Below are 26891 nucleotides of genomic sequence, written 5' to 3' on the forward strand. Positions count from 1 at the left end.
CTTGGCTTGAAGCAACTCACAAATCTCTGAGATAATGAATGAATTTGATTACTGGAAACTGCATCAAGAAAACCACTTATCACAGATCATTTTACACAAATGTTACTGTTAAGTACATACTATATGCCGTATGTAGGCCTCTAAAAAATAGGATTCAGGTATGCAGCATCTCTGACCCCTTTCCTGATCACTCTGACTTGTTCTGCTCTTCTGCCTCATCCCTGCACCAGAGAGGAGGAGCTGCATGGGTTAGATTCCAGAATGTTCACTGGGTCTCATTTATGAGTGGAGGTTGTCACTGTGTATTAAAAGGGCACATACATGGCCATGTTCCTTCTCCATGCTGTTGAGCTGGTAGAGGGGTCAGCGCCTCCTCCAGCTTATTGCTTGCTATTCCTCATTTCACATATATGTTTGGGCACCCTCACTGATTCATTCCCCTGAACCATTCACAGATCAATTCTAGTATATAATCCGCTACTGGTTTGCAATGAGACAGTAAAAACCTGAGAGAAGCATTTAGAAATTTTAATAGCAAGTAGGCATTTTTACAACATCCAAGAATGTGATAATTTTTCTAGAAGTTTATTGCAATTATATTTTACAAGAGTATCATTCATGAAGAAATGGGAAAGACAAAAACTGGTCCTTCGCTACAGATAGTTTGAGAAACACTTCTCTAAACAATGTGGCTGGCCAGAAGATGTCAAGTGTTAGAACGTACCTATGAGTTTTGGTTTCTTTCTTTCTTTTTTTTTTAAATATTTATTTATTTAGGCTGTGCCGGGTCTTAGTTGCAGCATGCGGGATCTGGTTCGAACCCAGGGCCCCTGCCTTGGGAGCATGGAGTCTCACCCACTGGACCACCAGGGAAGTCCCACCTATGATTTTGTTTTAATCAGGTATGGTAAGGTGACAGACACAGAGATAACTGCCTTTGAAAGAAGAGTTTATTACTTACAGTTCCCAAAATAAGGGGGCATGGCATGCTGCACCATGTCATGCCAGGCCACACAGGGCCTCATGGGGGGGTGAGGGTGGGTACGAGGGTCAGTCAGGAGGCAGGAGGAGCGAGGGGAAAAGCCTGGCCCAGAGCCTTTGCTGTGGAAGGGATGGGTGAGGCAGAGCAGGCACATTTGAACAAGTTTAAAATTGGACAGTTTGAATAATTTCAAACAGGTTCTGGGCTATAGGAATGGTCCTGGCTCTGGAGTGATTTAGGGCACGGGAAATATTGGCTGGGTGTGTGAATTAGATACCAGGAGGTTGGGGATAAGGGTCTTGGACTGGTTGATCTGCACATGAAAGGCACACTTCCTGGCAAGTTGTTGGCTCTCTCTAGGAATTAAACTAGCACCAAGAGGGGCAGCTCCTCCCAGCCAGCAAGGCTCCTAACGTGTCAAAGCCCCATAAAATACAGAAAATAAAAAACTGCCTCCCTTCTCACCGCAAGCTTCCCTGGACTGAATCTGTGATTTTCACAAGGCCGACGCTGGGTGCTGACCCTACCTACTACATTAGGTCTCCAGATTAGGAAAGAGGTTTGATTTTTATTTGACAAATGATCATTAAATACCTGTTGTGTGCTAAGTGATGTGGATATAGTGGTGAACAAGACATATAACATGGTCCCTGCCCTCTTGAAACCTGCAGCCTAGTAGGAAATATTATGTACTACATGAGGAAATACTATATACTATATTAGATCTCATATAGTATATAATACCTGACTATTCTTAACTGATAGGAAAGTGAGAGGAAGTGATAGAAAGATAATGACCAGTTCAGTGACCCAGGAACACTTAGGAATCAGGATCCTGAGACAATACACACTAAAAGGAAACAGTTTACCTATTATTCTTTAATTCTTTGTTCCATTCTTGGCAAAAGAGGCGACTGCAATAAATGTGGAAGGGGAAAAGATGAACTTGTCCCATTTCTCCTTGTACCCCTTGTATCTAATCCTGATCTAGCCAATTCCCTAAGGAGACATATCCTGAGGGTAGCCCCCGGCCTCCCAGTCTCAATTTTCCTAGACTGGAGGGTTTTAGTTATGACTCAGGACCCGTGGCTCTATTAACTCCTGGGATCCAGGCTAGTTTATGAGATAGGTCCTGTTTTCAAAATCTTCCCTGTCAACAAACCAGGAGCTTCTGGTCCTTTTCAGGCAGTCACATCACAGCTAACTAAAAATACTACCTTAGACCTAGGTGTGTGCTTGGGAGAATAGCTCTGGGGTGTTCTTGGTTTGAGGGAGGAGCCCTCACATTACACAGAAAAATTTGTTGGGAATTTCAGGGCATCCATATCAGCTGTTTACTGGGATAAGGCTTAACAATGACTGGGATGTTTAGAATGTAATAAATTGATGATTTAAATGTCCTACTTCCATGCCATATTTCACCTTTTCTTCACTTTTTCTTTCCAACACAGCAGTTGGTTGTTAAAATGTGGTCTGGGAACTCTTGGGGTCCTTGTGACCCTTTTATGGGGCAGGGGGGTGGCGAGGCACAAGATTAAAACTACTTCATAATAATACTAAGATGATGTCTGCCTTTCTCACTCTCGTCTTCTTACAGGCATACAGTAGACTCTGTGAGCCTGACAGTTTCACAGAATTTAAAGACTTTTCTTATGAGCTTGATAGAGATGATAATATACGTGATTTTTTAATACTGTGTGTCAGTACTTCGAAGATCCGCATAAATCAGTGAACCAGTATTTCCCAAATGGTCAACGTAAGACGCTACAAGTCATCCATGAGTTAAAGACCTATAGTGCAAAATACAGCAAAGGATTTTAATGTAACAGAGTACCAAGTTACTGATACAGTTTCAGCTTCCACATTGCAACTAACCATTTAAAAATCTACCATTATCCAGTTCTGGAAAAGCATCAGAGAAGAATATTCACAATTATCTAAAAAGGCTGTTAAAATATTTCCCCCTTTTCCAACTACATCTGTATGAAACTAGATTTTCTTTAAATACTTCAACCAAAGAAACATACATCGCAACAGGCTGAATACAGGTATATTCCAGCTATCTTCTATTAACCACAGATTAAAGAGATTCGCAAAGATGTAAACAGTACCACTTTTTACACTAATTTTTTTTTTGATCTGGAAAACAGTTTATTTTTTCAAAAATATGTATGATCTGTGTTAAACATATAATGGGTTTATCATCATTCTTTTAAATAAATCAGTAAACAAACATTTTAAAATTTCTTAATTATAATTTCTAACACAATAAATTGAAAGCACATTTAAAAAAAGCTCTTTGGGGTCCTCAATAATTCTTAAAGATATAAAGACCAAAAAGTTTGAGAACTGCTGCAACAGGATAATTAAAAGACTTTGCAGAAATGAACTCCACCTAATACCTGTTTTCACCTAGACCCTAAAACACAGCAGTAACTTTACAGAGAAACAGGCAGGAGACAGGCTGGGCAGATGTCTCGAGAGGATCTCAGCAGATCTGAAATACAGGAGACTGACATTCACTTGAACTGTGCGGTGGGAAAACTGAAGCCAGTCGCCACAGACGACCAGGTATGTGTGGAGGTGAGTGAGGAGGGGGTGGCTAGAGACTGCAGTACAAGGCTTATAGTCAGGAGCCCCCGGTTCAAATCTTGCCTGCAACACCTACTAGCTATATAACCTTAAATGAATTAGTAAATCTCCCTAGGGCTCAGTTTCCGCAACCATTCCTCCAGATAAAATCAGAGAAACTGCAGGAGAGTCCTGGGACAAAGAGTATTACTACTGTGTGGGGCTTCTAAGCAAGTCTTGGCAGTCAGCCACGGACTCTAGGAATCCACAGTTTTTTTCAAATGGGGCAATTAGAGGAAGTGAACATTTTCATGCAAAGCAGGACATCTCAGAAGCCCAGCTTTATTTCTGAGCTAGGGAGCAATCAGTGCAACTCTGTGCTGAAGCCTATGGATTAATCAGAGCCCATTCAATAGCAAAGTGTTAATGGTACTAAGGTATTCATTAACTAGCTCAGGATGGCTCTCAAGACAAGGGCTGGATTACAACAAAGCTACAATCACAGTTTTCCCCCAAAAGAGACGGAACTAGGAGAAAGCTGAGATGAAGGTGAGACAGAGATGGTTCCAGGCCAGAAGGGGTTAAATCAGATTTATAAAAGTTCTTCATTCATTTTTCCAACAAATATCTGAATGGGCATAAAAGCAGACCTTGACTTTAGGATTTTATGTGAGAGGGGAGAGGATATGACCATTAGTAAATAAAGAACGACATACAGTAAAAAGCAACATGCAAAGAGGTACGTATAAACACAATGGAAAGATGAAATGATAATTTCCAATTGGGGGTGGGATGGAGGAGGGTCAGGGAAGGTTTATTGAGAAAAGGATGTGAAGAATAAATACAACGTGGACAATTCAGAAATGGAAAAAACAGGGCATCTTAGAGAGGCTGTTTCTGGAGCAAAACAGAGGGTAGAAAAGAAGCATCGTGTATGAGAAGCATCTAGTAGTTCACTGTGGTGTAAGTATAGGGTGCTTGAAGGGGCACGGGGACTGGAGACTGAAGAGGGAGTCTGCATCGGGGAAGGGAAGTGCTATGAATTCCACCCCAAAGGGGAGTTCCCTCTCCCATTCTTCTTAGTAACTACTCTAAACTGTCACTATTGTCTTCAAGCTCCCGAATCAACCTCTCAAACCCTTCGATAAGATTTTTAATTTCCTACATTATTAAAAACTAGACACTGACAGGTGCCATCTTTCTCTACTTCCTACTCCCCATCTACAAACTTATCCACATACACCCACCTCTCTTGTGCTGGCGTCTTTGTGGGGGACAAGGTACCCCCTTTCCTGTTAGAGGCTACATCTATTTTCACATCTCCCAAGACTGTGTTCTACTTTCTTTTCTGTTCTACTCCATTTTTACTTCCAACCCTCCTTCTTCTGGGTTTCCTCTCCAACAGATTATAAAATTGCTTATTTTTGGGCTTCCCTGGTGGCGCAGTGGTTGATAGTCCGCCTGCCGATGCAGGGAACACGGGTTCGTGCCCCGGTCCGGGAAGATCGCACATGCCGCGGAGCGGCTGCGCCCGTGAGCCATGGCCGCTGAGCCTGCGTGTCCGGAGCCTGTGCTCCGCAACGGGAGAGGGCACAACAGCGAGAGGCCCGTGTACCGCAAAATAAAAAAAAAAAAAAGCTTATTTTCACCCACATTCTTTTTTTTTCTTTTAAGATGTTGGGGATAGGAGTTGTTTATTAATTAATTAATTTATTTTTGCTGTGTTCGGTCTTCGTTTCTGTGCGAGGGCTTTCTCTAGTTGTGGCAAGCGGGGGCCACTCTTCATCGCGGTGTGCGGGCCTTTCACTATTGCGGCCTCTCTTGTTGTGGAGCACAGGCTCCAGACGCGTAGGCTCAGTAGTTGTGGCTCACGGTCCTAGTTGCTCCGCGGCATGTGGGATCCTCCCAGACCAGGGCTCGAACCCGTGTCCCCTGCATTGGCAGGCAGATTCTCAACCACTGCACCACCAGGGAAGCCCACACCCACATTCTTTAAAGAAGTTTGAATGAGAAGTCTTTACTTCCCACTCAACATGGCATCCACCCTTACCCTGGACTGAAATGTAACTTTCAAGTTCTCAATGACTACTGCCGAATCCAACAGACATTTCCAGTTCTGATCTCATCAAGCATCTCTGTTAAGTTTCAATCCATTGATCACTCCACTGCCTTCTCCCACCCTTGTGCTCTCCAGCCCTCACTGCACTGTCGGTTCTCTTAGCACCTCTAACGACCGTTCACTTGTCTTCCTCCATGAGCTCCATCTCTGATGGCCGTGAACATCAGTGGCCCACTGTTCTTCCACCTGACACACCTCTCCAAGTCATCTCATCCAGTCTCATGGTTTCAATCCCCACCTGTCAGCTCAGGACCTCTTCCCTGAGCTATCATTTGACTATCCATGTGTCTACTTGGTTTCCCAACAAACAATTCAAACTTGGGATGTCCAAACTGGAACATACTTTTCTTCCAAACCTGGAATGTCCTTTCTTCCGTCTTACTGCTCCCTCACCAACACACATGTACATTACTTGACTAACTCCTGTTTATCCTTCATTGATCTTCCCCAGAAAATCTTTGCTGAACCTCCAGGTTGGGATAGATCGGTGCCCTCCAAAACACCCCAGTGTATCTCAATTATGGAATAATATCATCAATGCTACTACACAAATAATTTTTTTAATGTATCTGGTTGCCCCATTACACTGTAAGCTCCCTAGGGCAGGGATGGTGTTCTAACCACCTTTTAATCTCTAGGACCTAGCACAATCCTTTCTTTTTTTTTTTTGCGTTATGCGGGCCTCTCACTGTTGTGGCCTCTCCCCTTGCGGAGCACAGGCTCCGGACGCGCAGGCTCAGCGGCCATGGCTCACGGGCCCAGCCGCTCCGCGGCATGTGGGATCCTCCCGGACCGGGGCACGAACCCGTGTCCCCTGCATCGGCAGGGGGACTCTCAACCACTGCGCCACCAGAGAAACCCCCTAGCACAATCCTTGACATACAGTAGGCACTCCATAAATGCTTGGTGACAAATAATGAGAGATATGTTTTAGGAAGTGATCTGCTGACAATATATAAAACATAAAGGAGAGAGAGACAGACAAGAGTGAATGAAGCTGCAATGGATAACTGCAGTAGAACAAAGTAACACAAAGTCTGAACTAAAATAGGATTAATACGAATAAAAAGAAGGGGATGGACATGAGAGATTCTGCTGTGATAAAATGAACTGGACTAGCAAAAGACTGAACTGGGAGGTGAGAGATATAAGGGAGAGGCACAATCAATCATCTCTGGGAAACAAGAAAAGACACTGAATACACTGCCATAACCAGGAACCGTAATCTATTCTATACCTTACAAAACTTTCTTTGAAAGGGGGAATTAGGGCTTCCCTGGTGGCGCAGCGGTTAAGAATTAGCCTGCCAACGCAGGGGACACGGGTTCAAGCCCTGGTCTCGGAAGACCACACATGCCGCAGAGCAACTAAGCCCGTGCACCACAACTACTGAACCTGCGCTCTAGAGCCCGTGTGCCAAAACTCCTGAAGCCCGCGTGCCTAGAGCCTGTGCTCCGCAACAAAAGAAGCCACCGCAATGAGAAGCCTATGCACCGCAACAAAGAGTGACCCCCCCCCCGCTCACCGAAACGAGAGAAAACCTGCATGCAACAACGAAGACCCAATGCAGACAAAAACAAATTAAAAAAAAAAATTGGGGAATTAAATGGCTTAAGAATTGGATTTTGGTGGTGTTCTCTGAAATCCAAAAATACCTATTATGTGATGAAATTTATAGTAATACAATGCTCAATAATAATCCGTAAGTCCTCTCCCTTCTCTTTTAGTTTCCCAATTTATCAAAGTTGGGTAAAACTGGAGGCTTTTAATATATCATAGGCTAATTTATCAGCATGACACTATATATCTAGAATAATTAATTACTAGAACTTGTTACACTCAAATAAGGTGACCTAAAGAGCTCCATGACTTTTTTTTTTAACCTAAAATTATATGAAACTCTTAAAAAGAGGTATTTGATCTAAATTCTGAAGTTCAGATGCTAAGAGGAGAAAAGTTCTTCATGACGTTTTAGAACATAAGGCTTGCTGGTTGTGACACAGACTTTACTGCTATGGTAAGTTTGCCAAAGGTGACCAGGTTGTCCTAGGGCTAGCTTTAGAGCAGAGAAGGGAGGGCAGGATTAGAGCACAGGGCAGCCCTAATATGCGAGTAGCACTTCCTCCTAAAGGAAAACAGCGTGTAGGTATGGAGAAAAAGGCCTGAGAATGCAGGGATGGGTGTGGAAAACGTAAACCCAAAGGGGAACGTGAGAATCAAGTGAGATTAGGAAAACCAAAATTTCTTCGGCTTATTTGACCCAGCGCAAAGAGTTTACCTGATTCATGATGGAAAATTTCCTCCCAATTCTGTTGTCTGGTAGCCGAAAGCCCTTCCTCCTCATACCATCTTCTGACTCTGACTTGAACACCTTCTCGGGATCCCCTTTCTCTTCTCCTTCAGAGAGCTCCTTTTGTTTCCTCTTCTTTCTCCTGTTACGTCTCTCTTTGGCACTCTTGGAACTGAGCTTAGAGATTTCAGATGAGCTTCGGGGGGAGCCTGCCCCTTCTTCACCTTCTTCCTCTATGGCGTCTTCTGAGACAGTTCCTGCTGAAGTGGCCATCGCCGCCGCCTACGAACGGAGCCACAGCAACAGAGCAGATCAGAAGCAATGAACTGGAGCCACCCAAAGCCAAGCAATTAGTACAGATCACTTCCTTTCCCACAGATAGGGGAAAAAGGGAAAAAAGGAGCAAGGAAAACCAGCCCGTCAGAGGAGACTGTGGCTGGGGCCTGGTATCCCTTTTTCCTAGCTGAATCGTGGCACACAGCCTTGCATAATCAGAGCAGAACGGCATGGTGAGAACTCTGGGGTTTATTCTCTTGAGTATCTCAGACAAGAACGTAGCTGCCACCTTGGTACCAAATGACCCTTTTTCTGGACAACTCTGAAAATCAATGCTAAGAAACTATACTATACATTATGGGCCCAACAATGTAAAAATACATGTATATTTGAAGATGAAAAAGTGAAGTGTTAGGGTGTTGGCGGAATCACAAGTTTGTTTTTCAAATTTTACTTTCATATTTTACCTGTATCTTCTTTTCAAGACTTGCTATGACCACCGAGAATCTCTGAAGGAGACCCTAATGTTTTTCTCAACAAGAAGGCTATGCTTATATGAAGCATTATATAGACTGCTCTGGCCACTTTCTTTTCTCCCCAGCCAGCACAGCAGTTGTACACTGAACAGTTGAGAAATTCAACAAAAGATCATATTCACAAACAATTTGGCCATTAAGACAAATGGAATAATTGGACTGACCATCTGCAGTTGTTACTTGGGTTATTTTAATCAGATCAGTGACTTCTATTTGACAGTGACGGATGCCTAAAAAGATCAATTGGAATGGCAGTCAGGTGGGGCCTTAGTCACCGTGATCTGGTAGGAAGGACCATAGCAAAGAATTGGTCACCAACCTGTGCCTCTTCCTGTTGCTTCTTAAGTTGCTCCAACATTGCTTTGAATTCAGCCTCTTTCTGCTCTGCTTCCTCCAGCGTTGCCTGATTCTGTTCTTCGTAAGCCATGGCCACCACAGCCAAGATCAAGTTCACCAGATAGAAAGAACCCACAAAGATGACCAAGACGAAGAAGATCATGTACGTTTTGCCAGCTGCTCTTAAGGTCTGTAAAGACAAAGAGACAAAGAACACTTTCTGAGTCGCTTGCATCAAACGAATCAGGCTGAAAACAACTCATGGGCTGGTGTTCCTCTGCAGGGGCACTACTGCATTTTTACACTTTTTTTTTTTTTGCAGCATGTGGGATCTTCCCGGACCGGGGCACGAACCTGTGTCCCCTGCATCAGCAGGCGGACTCTCAACCACTACGCCACCAGGGAAGCCCCCACTACTGCATTTTGAACAGGACAGTACTTCACTGTGTGGTACTTCTTCACACTGCAGAACACTTAGCATCCCCAACGGCCAAATGGCCTCCCCTACCCTCAACTCACAGTAAATGTTGGTAGTATGTCCCCTTCATTATGACAAAAAAGTCCTCTTCCACTTCCAAATACTCTTAATATACTCCTTTTGTAGAAAAATGCTTAATTTTTTTTTAAAGGAAAAATCGCTCTGGGCTAAGAATTACATTTGACTTTGTCAGCTCGTTCTAAAACAAGTCTGAAGAAATGAATACAAGACCTCAGCTCATTTATCTACTGGTCCTCAAAGAGCATTAACAAATTCCTTCTCTGGGATCAGGTCCAAGTCATAGGAAGTCCCTATCTTGAGGGACATCCTTCCTTAGCCTGTTGCAATAGGATGAGTTTTTTGTGTGTGTGCGTGGTACGCGGACCTCTCACTGTTGTGGCCTCTCCCGTTGCGGAGCACAAGCTCCGGACACGCAGGCTCAGCAGCCATGGCTCACGGGCCCAGCCGCTCCACGGCACGTGGGATCTTCCCGGCCCGGAGCGCGAACCCGCGTCCCCTGCATCGGCAGGCGGACTCTCAACCACTGCGCCACCAGGGAAGCCCCGAAGGGTGAGTTTTTAAAGAGGGGTATGACATAAAGGATAGCGGAGGGAAAAGAAAACAGGAAGGAGGATCCCAAGAGTACTCCTTGGGGAATACTCAAGGAATATTGAGTATTCCTTGAGCAAGCACATAGACATCAAAGAACAATTGTGTTTTAGGTTATGTACACGGGACCCACTATTACTTAGTTTGCATTTTTGTTCTTCTCAACCACAAACTGAAACTTAGCATAAGTCACAAATATTTCATGGGAAAGATTCAATCCTGAGGGAATACTAGGTTGTACGAAAGGAAGAGTTCTAGGAGATACGAATAAGAAACTTCCCTTAAAGAGCTTCCTTCATGCCTGAGGGGAACACATTTCTTATCCTCAAACTAATCTGCATTACCAAATGCTAGACTCAAATGGAAAACAATGGATCGTCAGAGAATCTCTAAACTGGAAGACCCTCAGCAGTCACCTAGACTAACTTCTCCACCACAACCAGCAAAATTAAACGACTTGCCCAGAGTCACCAAAGCAGTCCAACAGAATAGTAGTGACCTTTTAAAAAAAATCTATCACAACATTCTTTTTTTTTTTTTTGCGTTACGCGGGCCTCTCAACGTTGTGGCCTCTCCCGTTGCGGAGCACAGGCTCCGGACGCGCAGGCTCAGCGGCCATGGCTCACGGGCCTAGCCGCTCCGCGGCATATGGGATCTTCCCGGACCGGGGCACGAACCCGTGTCCCCTGCATCGGCAGGCGGACTCTCAACCACTGTGCCACCAGGGAAGCCCTGTCACAACATTCTTGAACAAATACAAATGTGTTACAAATTTCAAGACATGGACGAGATCTTATCCAAGACCCCTGTGGATAAAATCTCATCTTTATAATGTCTAGCATAGTGCCTTGTACAATGTGTTTAATATTTCTTAAAAAGATGCCCTAAGCCCAAAAATCCAAAAGGAGAAATACTGATGATGGTCTGGTGAAATGATAGGAAGTAGGCAGACAATGCAGATTCCCAGGCCAGGCAAGAGGCTCTCAAGTCTGTGAACCTCTACAGCTACACATGATGAGCATTAAAGGACCGGGCCAAGAGCTGGGAGAATTCACTTACTTTTGTAAACCAGCTGACTCTGAGAAATACCATCCTAAGATCCTATACAACGTCTTCACCAAAGGTCTCTCACACAGAAGATCCCCAGCCCCACATATCCTCATGCAAATTCTATCACCAAAGAAAAAGAGGTGGCACTCGAAAAAGAGGTATTACTTACTAATTGATACAAGTTCTCCCAGTAGTCCTGGGTCATAAGGCGAAACAATGCCAAGAAGGCCCAGCTAAAAGTGTCAAAGCTTGTGTAACCATAGTTGGGGTTCCTTCCTGCTTTCATACACTGGTATCCCTCTGGGCATTGCCTGAGGAAAGAAAGGGAAACAAACGGCTTTTCAATGTAATCCTACCCAGTCATCAGCTGTAAGGCATCTCTATGACCTTGGAGATAATAAACACATAGATGGTTATTTATTACAGGCCAACAAACAGGAATTAAAGAAAAGAAAAAGAGGAAAGAAACAAAGCAGCAAGGTCAATTTTTCAAAAAATGATGTCATGGGGACAGTCAAGGATCAGAATCACCTGAAAACTGTGGATTCCTATGACCTACCCGAGACCTAGGAATAAAGGCTCTGGATGTGGGGTCCAGGAATCTGTATTTCAAGGGGCGTGTCAGATGATTCTTATGCATGCCAAAATTTGAGAATCACTGTCCTAGATTCATATCAATGTGCAATTCAACCCAATTTAACTTAGCTGCTATCCGAAATGACAAACGGCTAGAAGTTCCTCTTAATCGTCTCGATTCTCTTCACACCCACTGTGACAACCAGGTCATACTGGGGATTTCAGTGACCTTGATTGTAACAGTTCTGCTTTGAGACTCGCCTGGTATTTATTTCAGCGTAATTTCTAGTATCTACTTCAATACAGAAATTAAATGAACTTCTAGTCGTCATGTCATCTTAAAACACCAACTCCTGTATTTACCAATAGACTCTAAATAATGACACTACACCCTACATTTATATAGCCCTCTGTTTACAAAGCACTTTCACATATGTTATGTAATTGGATCCTTACATAACCCTTTGAGAAAGTGAGAACATGATTAAATCCGTTTTTAGATGAAGAAACTGAGGCTCACATAAGTTAAATGGCTTGCCAAAAGTCTAGAAGTAGCGGAATCAGGACTAAACTTTGTTGCTGTACACTCATGTTCATAGCAGCATTATTCACAAGAGCTAAAATGTGGAAACAACCCAAGTGTCTACTGACAGATGAATGGATAAACAAAATGTGATATATACATACAACGGAATATTATTCAGCCTTAAAAAGGAAGGAAATTCTGACATATATATACTATAACATGATGAACCCTGAGGACATTATGCTAAGTGAAATAAGCCAGTTGCAGAAAGACAATTACTGTATGATTCTACTTAAGTAAGGTACTTACACTGGTCAAAATCATAGAGACAGAAAGTAGAATGGTGGTCACCAGGGGCTGAGTGGAGGGGAGAATGGGGAGTTATTGGGTACAGAGTTTCACGGTAGGAAGAGGAAGAGTTCTGGAGATGCATGGTGGTGATGGTCGCATAACAACATCAGCATACTTAATACCACTGAACTGTACATGTAGAAATGGTTAAGAGACCAAATTTTATGTTACGTGTATTTTGCCACAGTATAAAAAGGGGAAAAGATATTACATTGCAACTCTTTCCCCTCCCCCACGTTGTCTGGCCCGGCATGTTCTGGGTCAGCCTTGGGTGCTAACCTATCATGAAGACGGTGTCCTTATTCGATATTTTATTAATTGTGTTAGGATAGAATGAGGAGAGTCTTCAAGAGACAGGCAAGATATCTGATGTTATAGATTCTGTCTTTAGCCTTTTACATCTTTAATTTTGGCTTGAGACTATGGACACCTTCACCTACTAGTGAAATGTCAACTTTGGACGGACAAATATAAGACAGAAAGAAAATCTGAGTCACCCAATACGTCGGGCCCACTAAGGATCTGAGCACAAAGAAAGAGAACAGACTGTCCATTTTTGTCTGACCAATTATTTTAAGGGAGGAGAATAAAATTAGGTGAGCTACTTACCCAGCATCAGAACTGTTCCCACAGAGCAAAGGTTCCAGCATGCCAGGCACTGTGTAAAAATTTGCTAGAAAAGTTTGAAGAGGCAGGAAATGAATAAGTCAGATTTCAGTGGATGAGAGAATAAACAGTTATTGATTTTAGCTCACATAAATCTTTTCTGACAGCAGTGAAACCTGATAAGAATTCTTTCCCATTAACTATTTTCCTATATATATTTAACAATGAAAAGTGCTGCTGTGTAGCCTTTAGTGCAATGTCCTTTTCACAGACACCTGACTTCTACTCGCCCTTCAGATCTGTATGCCACGTTCTAGCACTTGAATCAAAGGGTTTTTACACCACTCTACTCTTCTATCCTTATAACTTCTCTCTACCAAAGATAAACTGATTGCTAGTTACCATGCCCCACTTTAAATCAGAAGGCACGTTTGCCTTTCGCGTCCCTGAAATCCCCTTTGCAACACTTTCTTGTAGATACTAACTGCCTTTATTCCTCAGGAGTGACTAACAGTGAGACTGCTAACTTTCCCCCATTGTTTTACAGAAGTACTACTATACCAAATATTCTAAGGGCAAGACCCAAGCGCCTTGGTTCCTGAAATGAACTTGTTAAAACTCCATAACTGTAACAGGATCAAATGATTACTTAGAGATTACTCGACTCCCTAAGACCAGATTGATTCCTAAGGTCTAAGTAGCATTCAGAAACCTTACTAGGTATATACTCTATAAACTAAATGTTTACATATCTCAGGGAAAAGAGGATTTTTATCAAGTTTCTAAGCCTGATTTTCAAAGCAAAAGTTTAGGGGTACATGTGAAAAACATCTAAAGTTTCATTTTTGCTTTTAAAGGGAGAGAGAAGAGAGAGAGGGAGAGGGGGCTGATATCTGAGAGCTTCTGAACATAATCCGACCTCAAGGGAAGGGAGTAAGTTCACAAGGCTCCTTCCAGCAGTCCCGGCCTTCCTTTCTGGAAGACTTTTTCTTCCCCACTTGCAGAGACGGGGCCACCTACTTTTATTGTTGATGTACTCTTCCCAGTCAAAGCCCTTGGTGCCATTTTCAAGGTAGCTCTCGTTGAAGTTTATGGGCCACACCACACACTTGTTCCGCAGGTTTCCCATGAAGAGCTGCAGTCCGATCAAGGCAAAGACACTCAGGCAGAACACTGTCAGGATCATCACATCCGACAGCTTCTTCACGGACTGAATCAGGGCGCCCACGATGGTCTTCAGGCCTGAGGGGAGAGAACCCCCAGAGTCAGAGTCATCCCACAGCCCTCCCCACCTCCCCCAGCCTCCCCGCTCCGCCACGGCTCTCAGTCTGCCCCACAGGGCCGCCCATGAAGCACGGCCACTTCACCATTTACACCATGGGAATAACAGTGGGGCGGCGGTATTATCAACTCTTCCAGGGGCATCAATTTTTAAGTCAATATTTTTTGAAAAAGGAAGTCCCTTCTCCAGCATGTGGCTCTCTTCTTCCTGGAAGCACTTCCCTGTCTCTGACTGCTTCTCAGCGACTCAGATGAGTCAAGGTCTTACTTGCCTCAGTGTTGCCACACATGCTGTTCCCTCTGCCTGGAATGCTTCCTTCCCTTCTCTTGTCCCTCCTGCCTGTTTCCTATTCATCCTCCACTCTCGCTTAAAGAGCAGTTCCCCCAGAAAGCCTTCCCTGACTTTACGACTCTTCTCCCTCCCCTACTATTACTATTTTAATAGCACCTTTTACTTCCTCTGTAGTATTTATCATGGTTATAGTTAATTATGTCTGCCTTGTTCACAGGTGTATCTGCATGGCTTAGCCCACAAGGTACTCAGTAAATATTAGCTGAATAAACAAATAGAAAATCAGGAATTGAGGAGGCTTCCAGTTTGGAAAGAGAACTACAGGCAAGTTTGAAAGCCAATAATAGGTGAGAAGGTACAATAATATTTTCCCAAGAGCTCTGGAAATGCCCATGTATTGAAAAGGTTAATCAGTAACAATCTAGTATTTGTGGTTTCTATTTCCACTAAAAAATATACCTTCTCTGCATCACATATACTCTATCTTTTTTCTGTCCTAGATTAAAAACTTGAAAAAGTTTAAAATAACATATAACCCACTTGAATTGGCGGTTTAAATGCAAGCCACTGGTTCAACTTTGAATCTGCGGGCAGGTTTCTTAACTACACAGGGAGAGATCAGTGATAGGAGGCAAAGGAAAGCATGGTTGTGGGCTCGTGATGTTTGGATCAAGACTGAGTCTACATGTGGCTCTCCTGGACATATGCTCACACGTCAGCTAACCATAAACCATAATACATGGCCAAGAAAGCACTGAGCACTCCCGGGGTGCCAAAACACCAGGACGGACAGCAGGCAGACACAGAGCCTTGACACACAGGCCTCAAGAGGGATCTTATCCCTAATCTACTTCTTTTGTTTTGTTTTTGCGGTACGCGGGCCTCTCACTGCTGTGGCCTCTCTGGTTGCGGAGCACAGGCTCCGGACGCGCAGGCTCCGCGGCCATGGCTCACGGGCCCAGCTGCTCCGCGGCACGTGGGATCTTCCCGGACCGGGGCACGAACCCGCGTCCCCTGCATCGGCAGGCGGACTCCCAACCACTGCGCCACCAGGGAAGCCCCCTAATCTACTTCGGAAGACACGACTATCACACTGAAATTCTACAGAAATCCTAACCCTGGCTCTGATCCTAACCCTAATCCCAATTCTAATCCTGAGTCTGGGTAGATAATTACTAATCTTAATCAAGTTATACAACTTACTTACGTGGCCTGAGCAATAAACCTAACCTCCTTGGATCTCAGTGTTTTCATCTTTAAAATGGGGATGATTATAGTAGAATATCATAGGGCTGTTGCGAGGATTAAGCATGATTCATACAAACACTTAACACAGCACCTGGCACACAATAAATGAATCAAATGTTAACCATTTTTGTCTGAACCTTAGTTTACTCGTTTGTAAAAGGTATTTAAAATATCAACCTCGCTGGGCTGTTGTGAGGTTTAAATAAGATAATGAATGTTAAATACCAAGTACAGTGCCTGGTACTTACTACCTGTTAGCTATCCCTATCATACATATGTTGCCCTCCTCAAAGAGACAGGATAATGGGATAACGACACTGCATGGCTAACCTCGTACGATGGTGATCTAATGGGTGGTGTGGACGTGACTCTTCTTTTGCTGTATTTTGCAAGTGACTACCTAGAATTTTCAAAGTTGAGTCCAATGGTGGTAATGGATTCTGTGCCTAGCACAAGCCCTGGCACAAAGCAGACACTTAATATGTTTTTAAGTTCTTTATTGAAAGAGTAAATGAGTAAGAAGCTTTCTTTCATACAGATATCCTGAAAGGGATGTCAGGGAAATTAAAGAAAAAAGAGCCAAGAGTTAGACTGTAGAGACGTGGCAGTGTGCAAAGGCTTATGTTTGCTCACAGGGCGGGCCTTCCATGGACACTGTGGCCACCAAAGGGATTAGGAAGAGCTTGCCTGGGCTCCAGGGATAAGGCATTTCTGGCCTGATTCCTTGTCTCCTCACAGGGCTGTTCAGAAAGAGCACAAGGCAGGAATCAGAAAGCAGGAATTCTGATCCTGGCTCAGCCACTATTTACGACCTACTGTGTTTCAGAACAAACTTAAGGTCACCTCCCGGTCTCATTTCCTCATACACAGAACATGGATAAACACAGGAGCACCGGCAGTGGGCAGTGGAGGAGAAGCTGAAGAATCGTCTCTAAAAGTGTTATGGTTTTTTTTTCTTTTTGAAATCTTTTTAACTGTGCCTTCTGGCACGTGGGATCTTAGCTCCCCGACCAGGGATCAAACCCGTGCCCCCTGCAGTGGAAGCGCAGAGTCTTAACCACTGGACCGCCAGGGAGGTCCCTCTAAAAGTCTTTAAAAATAGGGCAGAGATATTTACTTGTTCGTGATTTAGTAGCTGAAGTTTCAATCTTTTATTCCGAAGTCCTGGAAAATTGTATCATAATCACACAGCTAGGTAAGAAGGTATTGGTGGTATAGAATAAAAGGCAGCTATAAAGAAGTAAAAATTGTTCCAGTGTTCTGGAACTCATTTCAATAAGTTGCTAAAGGAATAGAAAAGTCCTTCACTGTATTTGGCTGGGTTGAGGCAGGTGTATGTTGGGTCGATAAGTCAATTCTAGGCTCCTAAAATTATACAGCTCTGCTTTCAAAGTCAAAGAGTGATTTTTAAAAAAGAGTAGTTGATAAACCATAATGGAAAAGAATATGAAAAAGAATGTATGTATATGTATAACTGAGTCACTTTTCTGTACAGCAGTAATTAACACAACATTGTAATTCAACTATACGTCAATAAAAAATAAATTAAAAAAAAAAGAGTAGTTGACTAGGTCACTGAAGAATGGCTGTAAAGTTTATTTTCCTGGACTTCTTTATGAAGAGCTTATATAGCCATCTCTCCTGAATGGTTCAGACAATCACTTGTCTGAATACTGGATGATAGTTCAAGGCCCTTTCTACTTCTATTTTAATGAATTGAGAAATGAGCTGTAAGCTGTCATTTGTATTAGTAACAAGAGGATAAAACTTTAAAATAGTCAAACCAACGTTATTTGTGACATTAATTAGTTTTTAAAAACATACAATTTTAGCATAAGTCTAATCTGATTTTCCTGGGCTGGGAACTCTTTGGACAGTTCCAAGCCCATACAACAGGACATTCCAGGCTATGAGCTCAAACTATCTTCTGTTCCATAAGGGTGGGCTCCCAGCAGCCTTGTTTGTAGGAAGTGACCTTCTCTTAGTAGTTAGATGTCGGGGTGCACACCTGACCTAAATCTAGATCCTGTCCTCCAGGAATATAGAATGGGACAAGAGACAGTCCAGTAGCCTTTTCATGTGGTGGGAATGATAATATATAAATCTGGAAGCTAAATGGTAGCCATATTCTATCATGATGTTAGGATATGTCTGTGAAGTCAAGACAGCATTCTAAGGGACAGAAAAAGGAAATAGGAGCATGGAGAAGAGAAAGATGAAGACAAGGCACTCCCTGGTGTCTGGGGCTTTCTGGCTCTGCATTCTGCTTTCACTGGCTTCCAGAAGCCCCAAAGCATTTCAGCCCGTAGTTTCCTTGAAGTACTCCTGTATCTTTTTACTTGCAACCAGAGATGCTCAAATAATACACCAACCCTACATGGAACTCCTCACTTTTCTGGGGATTGGCCTGAACACTCACAGTCGGCTGGTTCAGCATCTCTTCTCCATAAACCAGACGGCACTGCTGAAGAAATCTGTACACATGAGTCCAGAAAGCTAAAAAAAAATTTTCAAGTGTTTTCCTTTGAAGTCTGAGGCTTAGATCAACTCCTCTATGGAGTTCTTTCAACTTTCAAGAAGGTTAAAATAGAGACTTAAGTTGGAAATGGTATTCAGCCGCTTATACTTCACAGGGTCTCAAAGGAACAAAACTTAATTAAGCAAAAATGATCACTAAATAACACTATGGCCAACCAAAAAGTTTACTCTCTAAGATTCTCATCCAGATTGTTAGGAGAAAATTAGAGGAAGGCACAGGAAGAAGAAAGGTGACGTAACTTCATATCTGTAAGTGAAGTTAGGTACACAATTCCTTAGCAATATTAAATGTAAATGGTTACTGGGTTACACACAGGCCTCAGCCAAGACTCTTCTTCCTTCCATTAGTGTGGATAACTGCAAATGACCATATCTGCAGACACTGATGCCAATTTATGGAAATGACGCCATCGATGCTTTTCTTTCTTTTTTTTTTTTTTTTGCGGTACGCAGGCCTCTCACTGTTGTGGCCTCTCCCGTTGCGGAGCACAGGCTCCGGACGCGCAGGCTCAGCGGCCGTGGCTCACGGGCCCAGCCACTCCGCGGCATGTGGGATCCTCCCGGACCGGGGCACGAACCCACGTCCCCGGCATCGGCAGGCCGACTCTCAACCACTGCGCCACCAGGGACGTCCCATCAATGCTTTTCTTAAGCTCAACCTTCATAGTCTTGCCAGCAGTGGCTGCCACATACTAGTAAACACAGCCAAGCAAAAGTGCTCCCCCAGCAACAAGCAACACGGGACAAAAAAAGTAAGAAGTTGCTGGTAGAATTTCTGACCCGAGGCATGCAAGAATGGAGAATGCCACTGTTCTGGTTGTGAGGATAAACTGTCTTACTTCCTCGACTGGTTCATAACACCACATACCAGAATACACAAGAAAACTAATAATCCGAAACAGAGCAGTAAGCTCCTTCATGTGACTCCTACACAACAGAGTGTGACACAGAAGCCACGTGGCGGCAAATTGGACAGCGAGAAGAAGAGGCGAACGTTCACTAGCACTGGGACGTGTCTGAGCAGAAGTCGTTAATAGATTTACTACAGAACAAGGAAAGACAGCTGGACCCAATGTACAGAAAGGTCAGCTACCAGACAGGAAGTCGGACACTTAAGAAATTTTGAGAAGCAGGTGAAGCCGCTGTCACAGAATTTTACTCCGCTCTACGTCCAAAGGCGCCTCTGAACCTCCTGTCACCTTTCCCAAGGCCCAGCAATCCCTTAAACAAATGAACAAAGCCTGCTTATGTGCTCAGTCCAGAGAAATCAGCCATGCATGCTGGGATCAAGATCTTCCACCATGTTGATGCCAGATTATAAATAAAGTCAATTTATCTTTCCTAGTTCGTGGTTCAGGTTGAGAAATCTAACTGGTCTGAAGCAACACGAGCTACCCCTCCTACAAAATGAACATCAGAACAGGCGTCAACAGCAGTAACAAGCAGCTCTCACAACAGGGGGAAGAACAACTCCCCGGTCCCACAGTCTGGCTCGGTCCAGACGAGTCCTGGGGCACAGTCATGCCAGGTCACCTTCCCTGCTGCAGATTCAGTCCTCACAGTGACTTGCAGGTTCTTCAGATCAAGAGCAATGTGGGAGAGACTTGGGGGGCCCTTGATTTATTTACTCAAGACTAGATTCGTATCAAAGCCTGACCGCAACTAAACGAGCTCTCAAAGGTGGGACTGGGAGGGGGCGCTGGGAGTTCTCAGTGTTGCTCCAATCAGGACCACTGTGGTAAACTTCAGCTGTCTTTCCTGAGAAACAGTGTGGAAAAAGGAGAAACACAAAAGCAACTGGATTAATCACTAGAATAATTTAAAAGAAACAATGACTCTGAATAGAGTCTTAAAACACTTTCTATCCCCCTTCACAGTGCAACAGAAATTGCCACATTCATAATGGGCACATTTAAAGAAAACACCTTCTTTGTGAATATTGGGGTGGGACGGAGAAGGGCCTCTCATTTCCCCTGCTTCTTATCTGATACCACAGGTAAAGAGAGAGAGACGGTAACAGAAATGAAAGAGAAATAACAAATCCAAGAGAAAAATAATCAAGAAATTACAGCTCGAAAGAGAGCAAAATGACCAACAGAAGTAGTGCTTTGGGGAGCCATTTAAATGATGATGGAAATGAAAAGGGACTGGCAGCGAGGCCCTCCCAACCAGTTTTATTTATACCATTAAGTGCTACACTCTAAGAAAACCCTGAGACACCTTCTTTGAGATGTCCACCCTATCTTGGGGGCATGTTAGTCCCGTGGCTCATGGCCAAAGCACGCAGGAGATGAAAATTCTGACAAAGTCACTTAGAAGTTCATTTCTGTACCCAGATAAACACAAAGTGAAAACAAAGTTTTAAGGTATATGACATTCTCCACAGAATACTTCAATGTCAAGTTGAAGTTTCAGCAAGTTCCAGACCAAAGAAAATATTAAAAGGGTCTTTTCCTATAACTGACCCTTTTAGCACAGTTTGCATGGCACTGTTCTTCAAGTTGAGTTCTCCGAAGCAGAAGGGAAACCATGAATGATAGGTATCCAGGTCTCGAGTTGGCAAATAAAAAGGGTCAGGATGTGAGTTTAGTCTTTTCTAAGCCACAAGAAGGCTCTAAATCCAAGTATCTCTTGTATAAAAGGCTGGAGCTAACTGGTGCACTGTAGTCTCCAATCTTCAGGAGTCCTGACTCTGCCCTGACACATTCAGAGTATCTAACAATACCAAAGATGCTAAGAGGGAGCACGGCATCAGCCAGGTGAGCAGGGTGAGTGCTCTAGGAAAGGGAAAACTCTCATAAAGAGCTCTGTGAGAACTTGCAGGTCCCACATCAGTTCTGTGGCTGCTCTCACTCCTGTTTTTGGCAGCTTCGGCCGCATAGCACAGGGAGATCAGCTCCGTGCTTTGTGACCACCTAGAGGGGTGGGATAGGGAGGGTGGGAGGGAGGGAGACGCAAGAGGGAAGAGATATGGGAACATACGTATATGTATAACTGATTCACTTTGTTATAAGGCAGAAACTAACACACCATTGTAAAGCAATTATACTCCAATAAAGATGTTAAAAAAAAAACACAAAAAGCCGATCATGAAACCGGGAGCAGGAAAAGGCAAAAGAAAGCAACAATTCCACTGAAGTGGCCTATGAGAAAACTTGGTGCCCAAAGCAATGGCTTTTACTCAGAGGGAACTATGGCCCAACTCTGTAACTGTGGAGTCAAAATGACTTAGATTTCCAGTCAAGAGAGGGCCCAGGTCTACTGCCTCATACACTGGTGTTACCACCTGGGAAGGAGACCTGGGTAACAGGCAGGTAGGAACAAGGCAATAGCCCTCTACACGTAGAATGGGGAGCAAAAGGACTTGGGATTAAAAGTCACACTTTAATTCAAGTATCAATTATACCATTCACTGATAGTGATCTATTATTGGCTTTATTACCCCTTAAAGTTATTTTCCAAAGCCTCCCAAAGCCATCTCAGTTGCGGGGTGCTTCTAGAAATAGGAATCCAGGAATCTATTTCAAACTGTGAAGCTGGTGTCTAAATCTTCATACAAACCCTTTCTTTGGGTTTAGGTTTCTTCTTTATAATTGCTACTGCTAAAATCAATTTATGGAGGACTACTATGGGCCAGGCACTGTGCTTATAAATATATATTTGTATATACAGAATATAAAACTAGACATGAATATATATCTATAAAACTAAAGTAATAAGGATAAATTACGTGACATCAGTCAAGAGTTATCTTGCAGAAATGCTGTGGTCAGAAGTTAATCATACAGCAGAGACAGAGACAGAGGCTAAGAGCTGGAGCAGAGACAGCACCTGCTGCCCTAGTTAGTGAGCAGAACGCAGCTTTCCAATTTAATTCTGGAAGAGAAGTTTTGAGATCACAAGAGCATAAAGAGACAGATGCCTTGCGGAGTACGCTGGGGGAAGTGAGCAGAAAACATGGGATCATATTTAAAAGAGGCCAGAGGAGGAAAGAGACCAAAGGAAAAATGAAAGTAAAGATTTGGTGGTACAGATGTCTTAAAAAAAAATAATAAGACAAGGCCTGCCTAAGGGTTAGGCTGCCATCAACAAGCTTCATGAAGCTGCCTAGAGAATGAGCTGAAGTTTCTGTCAAACGGATTTGAAATGGCTAGGAAATAAACCTTGATAAGTCAGGGTTATAGTTTTTTGCCAAGGAGAATATACTCCAACTGACACCCAGCCTCTGGTTGATAAGCAGTAAGCTACCATTGCTAAAAATAAAGGAATTCATTTTTAAAAAATATTTATTTATTTGGCTGCACTGGGTCTTAGTTGCAGCACACGGGATCTTTTAGTTGTGGCATGCAAATTCTTAGTTGTGGCATGTGGGATCTAGTTCCCTGACCAGGGATCAAACCCAGGCCCCCTGCACTGGGAGCACCGAGTCTTAGCCACTGGACCACCAGGGAAGTCCCAAGGAATTCTTTTTCTTTTTCTTTTAATAAATTTATTTATTTTTGGCTGCATTGGGTCTTTGTTGCTGCACACGGGCTTTCTCTAGTTGCGGCGAGCTGGGGCTCCTCTTTGTTGCGGTGCACGGGCTTCTCACTGTGGTGGCTTCTCTTATTGCGGAGCACGGGCTCTAGGCGTGCAGGCTTCAGTAGTTGTGGCACATGGGCTCAGTAGTTGTGGCTTGCGAGGTCTAGAGAACAGGCTCAGTACTTGTGGCTCATGGGCCTAGCCGCTCCGCGGCATGTGGGATCTTCCCGGACCGGGGCTCGCACCCACGTCCCCTGCATCGGCAGGCGGACTTTCAACCACTGCGCCACCAGGGAAGCCCGGAATTTTTTTTATTTTATTTTATTTTTTGTGGTACGTGGGCCCCTCACTGTTGTGGCCTCTCCCATTGCGGAGCACAAGCTCCGGACGCGCAGGCTCAGCGGCCATGGCTCACGGGCCTAGCCGGTCCGCGGCCTGTGGGACCTTCCCGGACCGGGGCACGAACCCGTGTCCCCAGCATCGGCAGGCAGACTCTCAACCACTGCGCCACCAGGGAAGCCCTGGAATTCATTTTTAATAGGGCCATAATTTACTGGCCCGCTTCATAGCCCAAATCTGTAAATGGAGAAACTTGAGGTTTACCTTCCTGAGGTTCTCAGTAAGCTACATTCTAAGTCTTCCCTCTCTGGGATTCTACCTCTGTGCTTCCCTCTCTCTGCATCTGATATCTAGATAACGTGTTGAAAAGGGGAAAAGAGGAATTATTTTTGGTTCAGCCACAAGGAGAAGAGCCACGTGATGCCAGGAATAGGATGCCTCTGTCCTTCATGTCCCTGTTTCTACAAAACTGCAGTGGAAAGCCTGGCCTCTCGGGAGTCTTCCCTGAAAACTCCTGAACATAACCAAAGTCAAACCAGCAACAACGTAGTCTTGACTTCTGCCACATTTCTGCCAACAATATCTTAGTTAGCAGACTAACTAAAATATCTTTCCTTCCAGATTTCAAGACTGGTCTTTAGAAAAATAGTTATTACCTGGTAGAAAGGATTTGAATTAAATTAATGAATCTCAACCTGGGGGCCACAGGTGGGCTTTGGTGTGTGGGGGGGGTGCCTGTGACCTTTCATCTGGTTCTCAAAAGGATCCAAAACCTTCAAAAGGTTAAGAACCACTGAGCTAGCTCAACCAGAACCAAGAAAAAAAAAAGGCAAAAATTTTAGAGAGACTGTCAATCACCTCTCAACCACCCGCGGATTCCTTTTTTTTTTTGTCTTATGAAGTTTCTGTACTTTTTTGTTTGCCCACATGTTTAGACGTATCTTATCTTACCTTTGACTTTTTTTTTTTAACAGCACCTGCATAAGCTTTCACTGGGATTTATGTTTGAGAATGGTCTCTCAATATATATGTAGTAGATGTCTACTGGTTCTTATTCTAGTGAAACAGACAGCAACAGAATGTGATAGACAGTGATTATTAAAGTTCAGGCTCTTAAATTTGTCTGGAACACCGGACTAGTTAACTGGGTAAGGTCTCTTCTGTGATTAAATAATTCCATTAACACAGTAACAATAAAAGTACAATTCTTCGAATAACATCCCATCAGCAAACCATGCGATAGGAAGCCTAGAAATCGTAAGCAATGGAATGATGGTGAATGTTAAAATTACTGTAATTCCATGAGGCTAGGAAGCAAGTGATCGATATTCAAAGAGACAGCTAGCTCCGTGACAATTCTTTCAGATATTGTAAGATCCAAGTGATTCTTAAGCACGTGCTTTTTCAAAGCATGGATGGAATGGGGGCCGCATGCCTAGCAAGCACTGTCAGAGATACCACTAAGGACCAAAGAGCCATTCCAGGGAACGTCTCCCAGGACAAACATGCGGAATGCAAGGCCATATCAGCTGTGCTGATGCCGCTTCAGAACGTGGTGGGCAAAATGAATGGAGGAGAGAGAGGAGATGAGGCAAAGTCAGTCTTGTGTTTAAATTTTCTCACCTGGAATTACAGAGATAGTTTTCAAAGCTCGCAGAACCCTGAATGTTCTCAGCGCTGAGACATTGCCCAGGTCCACAAACTCTGTCACATATCTGTAGTAAGGGAGGTCACGCACAGACACAAATGACAAACACGGACACAAACACAAACACCAAAGGAAAAAAAACAAAACCACAACAAAACAAAAAGTACAATACGTCACGTCAGGGCCCTAACCCAACACCTAACACCAACCCCGGGCCATCTTACCTGGGATTACCGAAATAGTTTTCAAAGCCCTCAGTACCCTGAAAGTGCGTAGAGCTGAAACATTGCCTAGGTTTACAAACTCTGTTATATACCTGCAGAATCAAACCAAAGTTAACTTGTAATGGTACCACTGGGCGAGGGTTTGAGAACGGGGGTAAGAAAGGGTCTTATATACAAGCTATGATTTCATTTATTTCCTTGAAAAAGAAAAGTTTCAAAATATAAACATTTAGGGAACACATTTTCTTTTCAATTGGGCAAGGAGAATTCAAAAGTGTATTTGAAAGAAGTGATACCACCAGAAGGTTCCTAGGGCTTCCTTTCTTCCTCGGCATTGTGATGTGCAGATCCCAATCAGAATGACTACTTAGTCCATTCACTTTTTTTTAGTAAAAAGGAAGGCCAGGAGGTATTCAAAGGCTTATGTCTCCAAGTTTTATGAACAATTTCTTAGGAAAAGGAGACAAATTTCTGCAACAGGAGTCTCATAAAAACAAATCTACATTAAAGTAACTCCCTAGTTGACAATGGCAAAAATGCCTAAAATCTCTGCATAAATGACTTATCTAAGAGTTGTATGCACATCTTTGCAGTCATGCCTACAGATGAAGTTTTAGCCCGTGACATACAAAAACAGGGCTCAGGAAAAATCTAGATCATGGGATCAGAGCCAATATTGTGTAAAGTGCTCATTTAAGTGCCAATGTGGCACTGTGGCACTGTGTTAAGTGCCAATATCGTGTTAAGTGCTCACCAGCTCTGTGCCTAGCAAGGACACTTAAATTTTAAATGAACACCCATGTGTATTCATAATGCTGGAAAGCTAGAAATTGTCTTAATATAACAGAAAGTCAAAGTTCCAGTTTCAAATATTCAATGCATATCATTCATTCACACTTTACAGTTGCAATACATTTTTCTATCTGATGTTCAGACCCATACATACACAAATGCACTCAATTTCTTACACGTCTGTGTGCAACACATAAACACACACACAATCTATACAACACACTTAGCCCCTACCAAACCACAAAGTACTTTCCCAACCTGAAAATAAAAATATGCTATAACTCTTCTATCACCAGTTAAACTTCCCAAAGAGATACATTTTCATTGTTAAAACAACACAGATTACCTAGCATACCAATGTGGTGTTACACTGCTCCCTAGTAATAATAGTTTGAAGCTCTGGTCGGTAATTCTTTACCAAGTGACCAGATTGGATACACTTGGCTCATGTTTTGACTCTAAAATATGCTCAGAATTCCACAACATCTGGATAGCCTCATGAAATTACATGTGATATAACATACCCAGGACACTGAGTTCCAGCCTAAGGTTTACACCTAAAAAATCTGAGGTCTTCACCGAGGCCGCCTAGTGATAATTGTGCGACCCCTGGTCAATGCTGTAGGGGAAAATAAAATATGAGGGAGTGTCAATGGGAAATCACTTCCTACTTTCTCTCCCAGCTGTCAAGCCTCTGCTCAC

General features: G+C 43.4%; 1 protein-coding gene across 8 annotated transcripts in view; it reads right to left on the reverse strand.

Annotated features, from left to right (window-relative positions):
* SCN8A (sodium voltage-gated channel alpha subunit 8) overlaps positions 1-26891 on the reverse strand; it is a 113121-nt gene that overhangs the window by 58069 nt on the left and 28161 nt on the right. For 5 of the 8 annotated variants that reach the window (XM_065888070.1, XM_065888067.1, XM_065888065.1 and 2 more), the window contains exons 5-10: positions 25149-25240; positions 14327-14548; positions 13310-13373; positions 11417-11558; positions 9094-9300; positions 7951-8244 (exon numbers count right to left, since the gene is read on the reverse strand). In XM_065888070.1, coding sequence (XP_065744142.1) covers positions 7951-8244; positions 9094-9300; positions 11417-11558; positions 13310-13373; positions 14327-14548; positions 25149-25240 — 1021 coding nt within the window. Of the gene's footprint in view, positions 1-7950; positions 8245-9093; positions 9301-11416; positions 11559-13309; positions 13374-14326; positions 14549-25148; positions 25241-25397; positions 25490-26891 lie in introns of all 8 variants that reach the window. The other 3 variants (XM_065888071.1, XM_065888069.1, XM_065888066.1) reach the window with 1 other exon arrangement.

This window comes from Phocoena phocoena, chromosome 11 (assembly GCF_963924675.1).
Source record: "Phocoena phocoena chromosome 11, mPhoPho1.1, whole genome shotgun sequence".
NCBI lineage: Eukaryota > Metazoa > Chordata > Mammalia > Artiodactyla > Phocoenidae > Phocoena > Phocoena phocoena.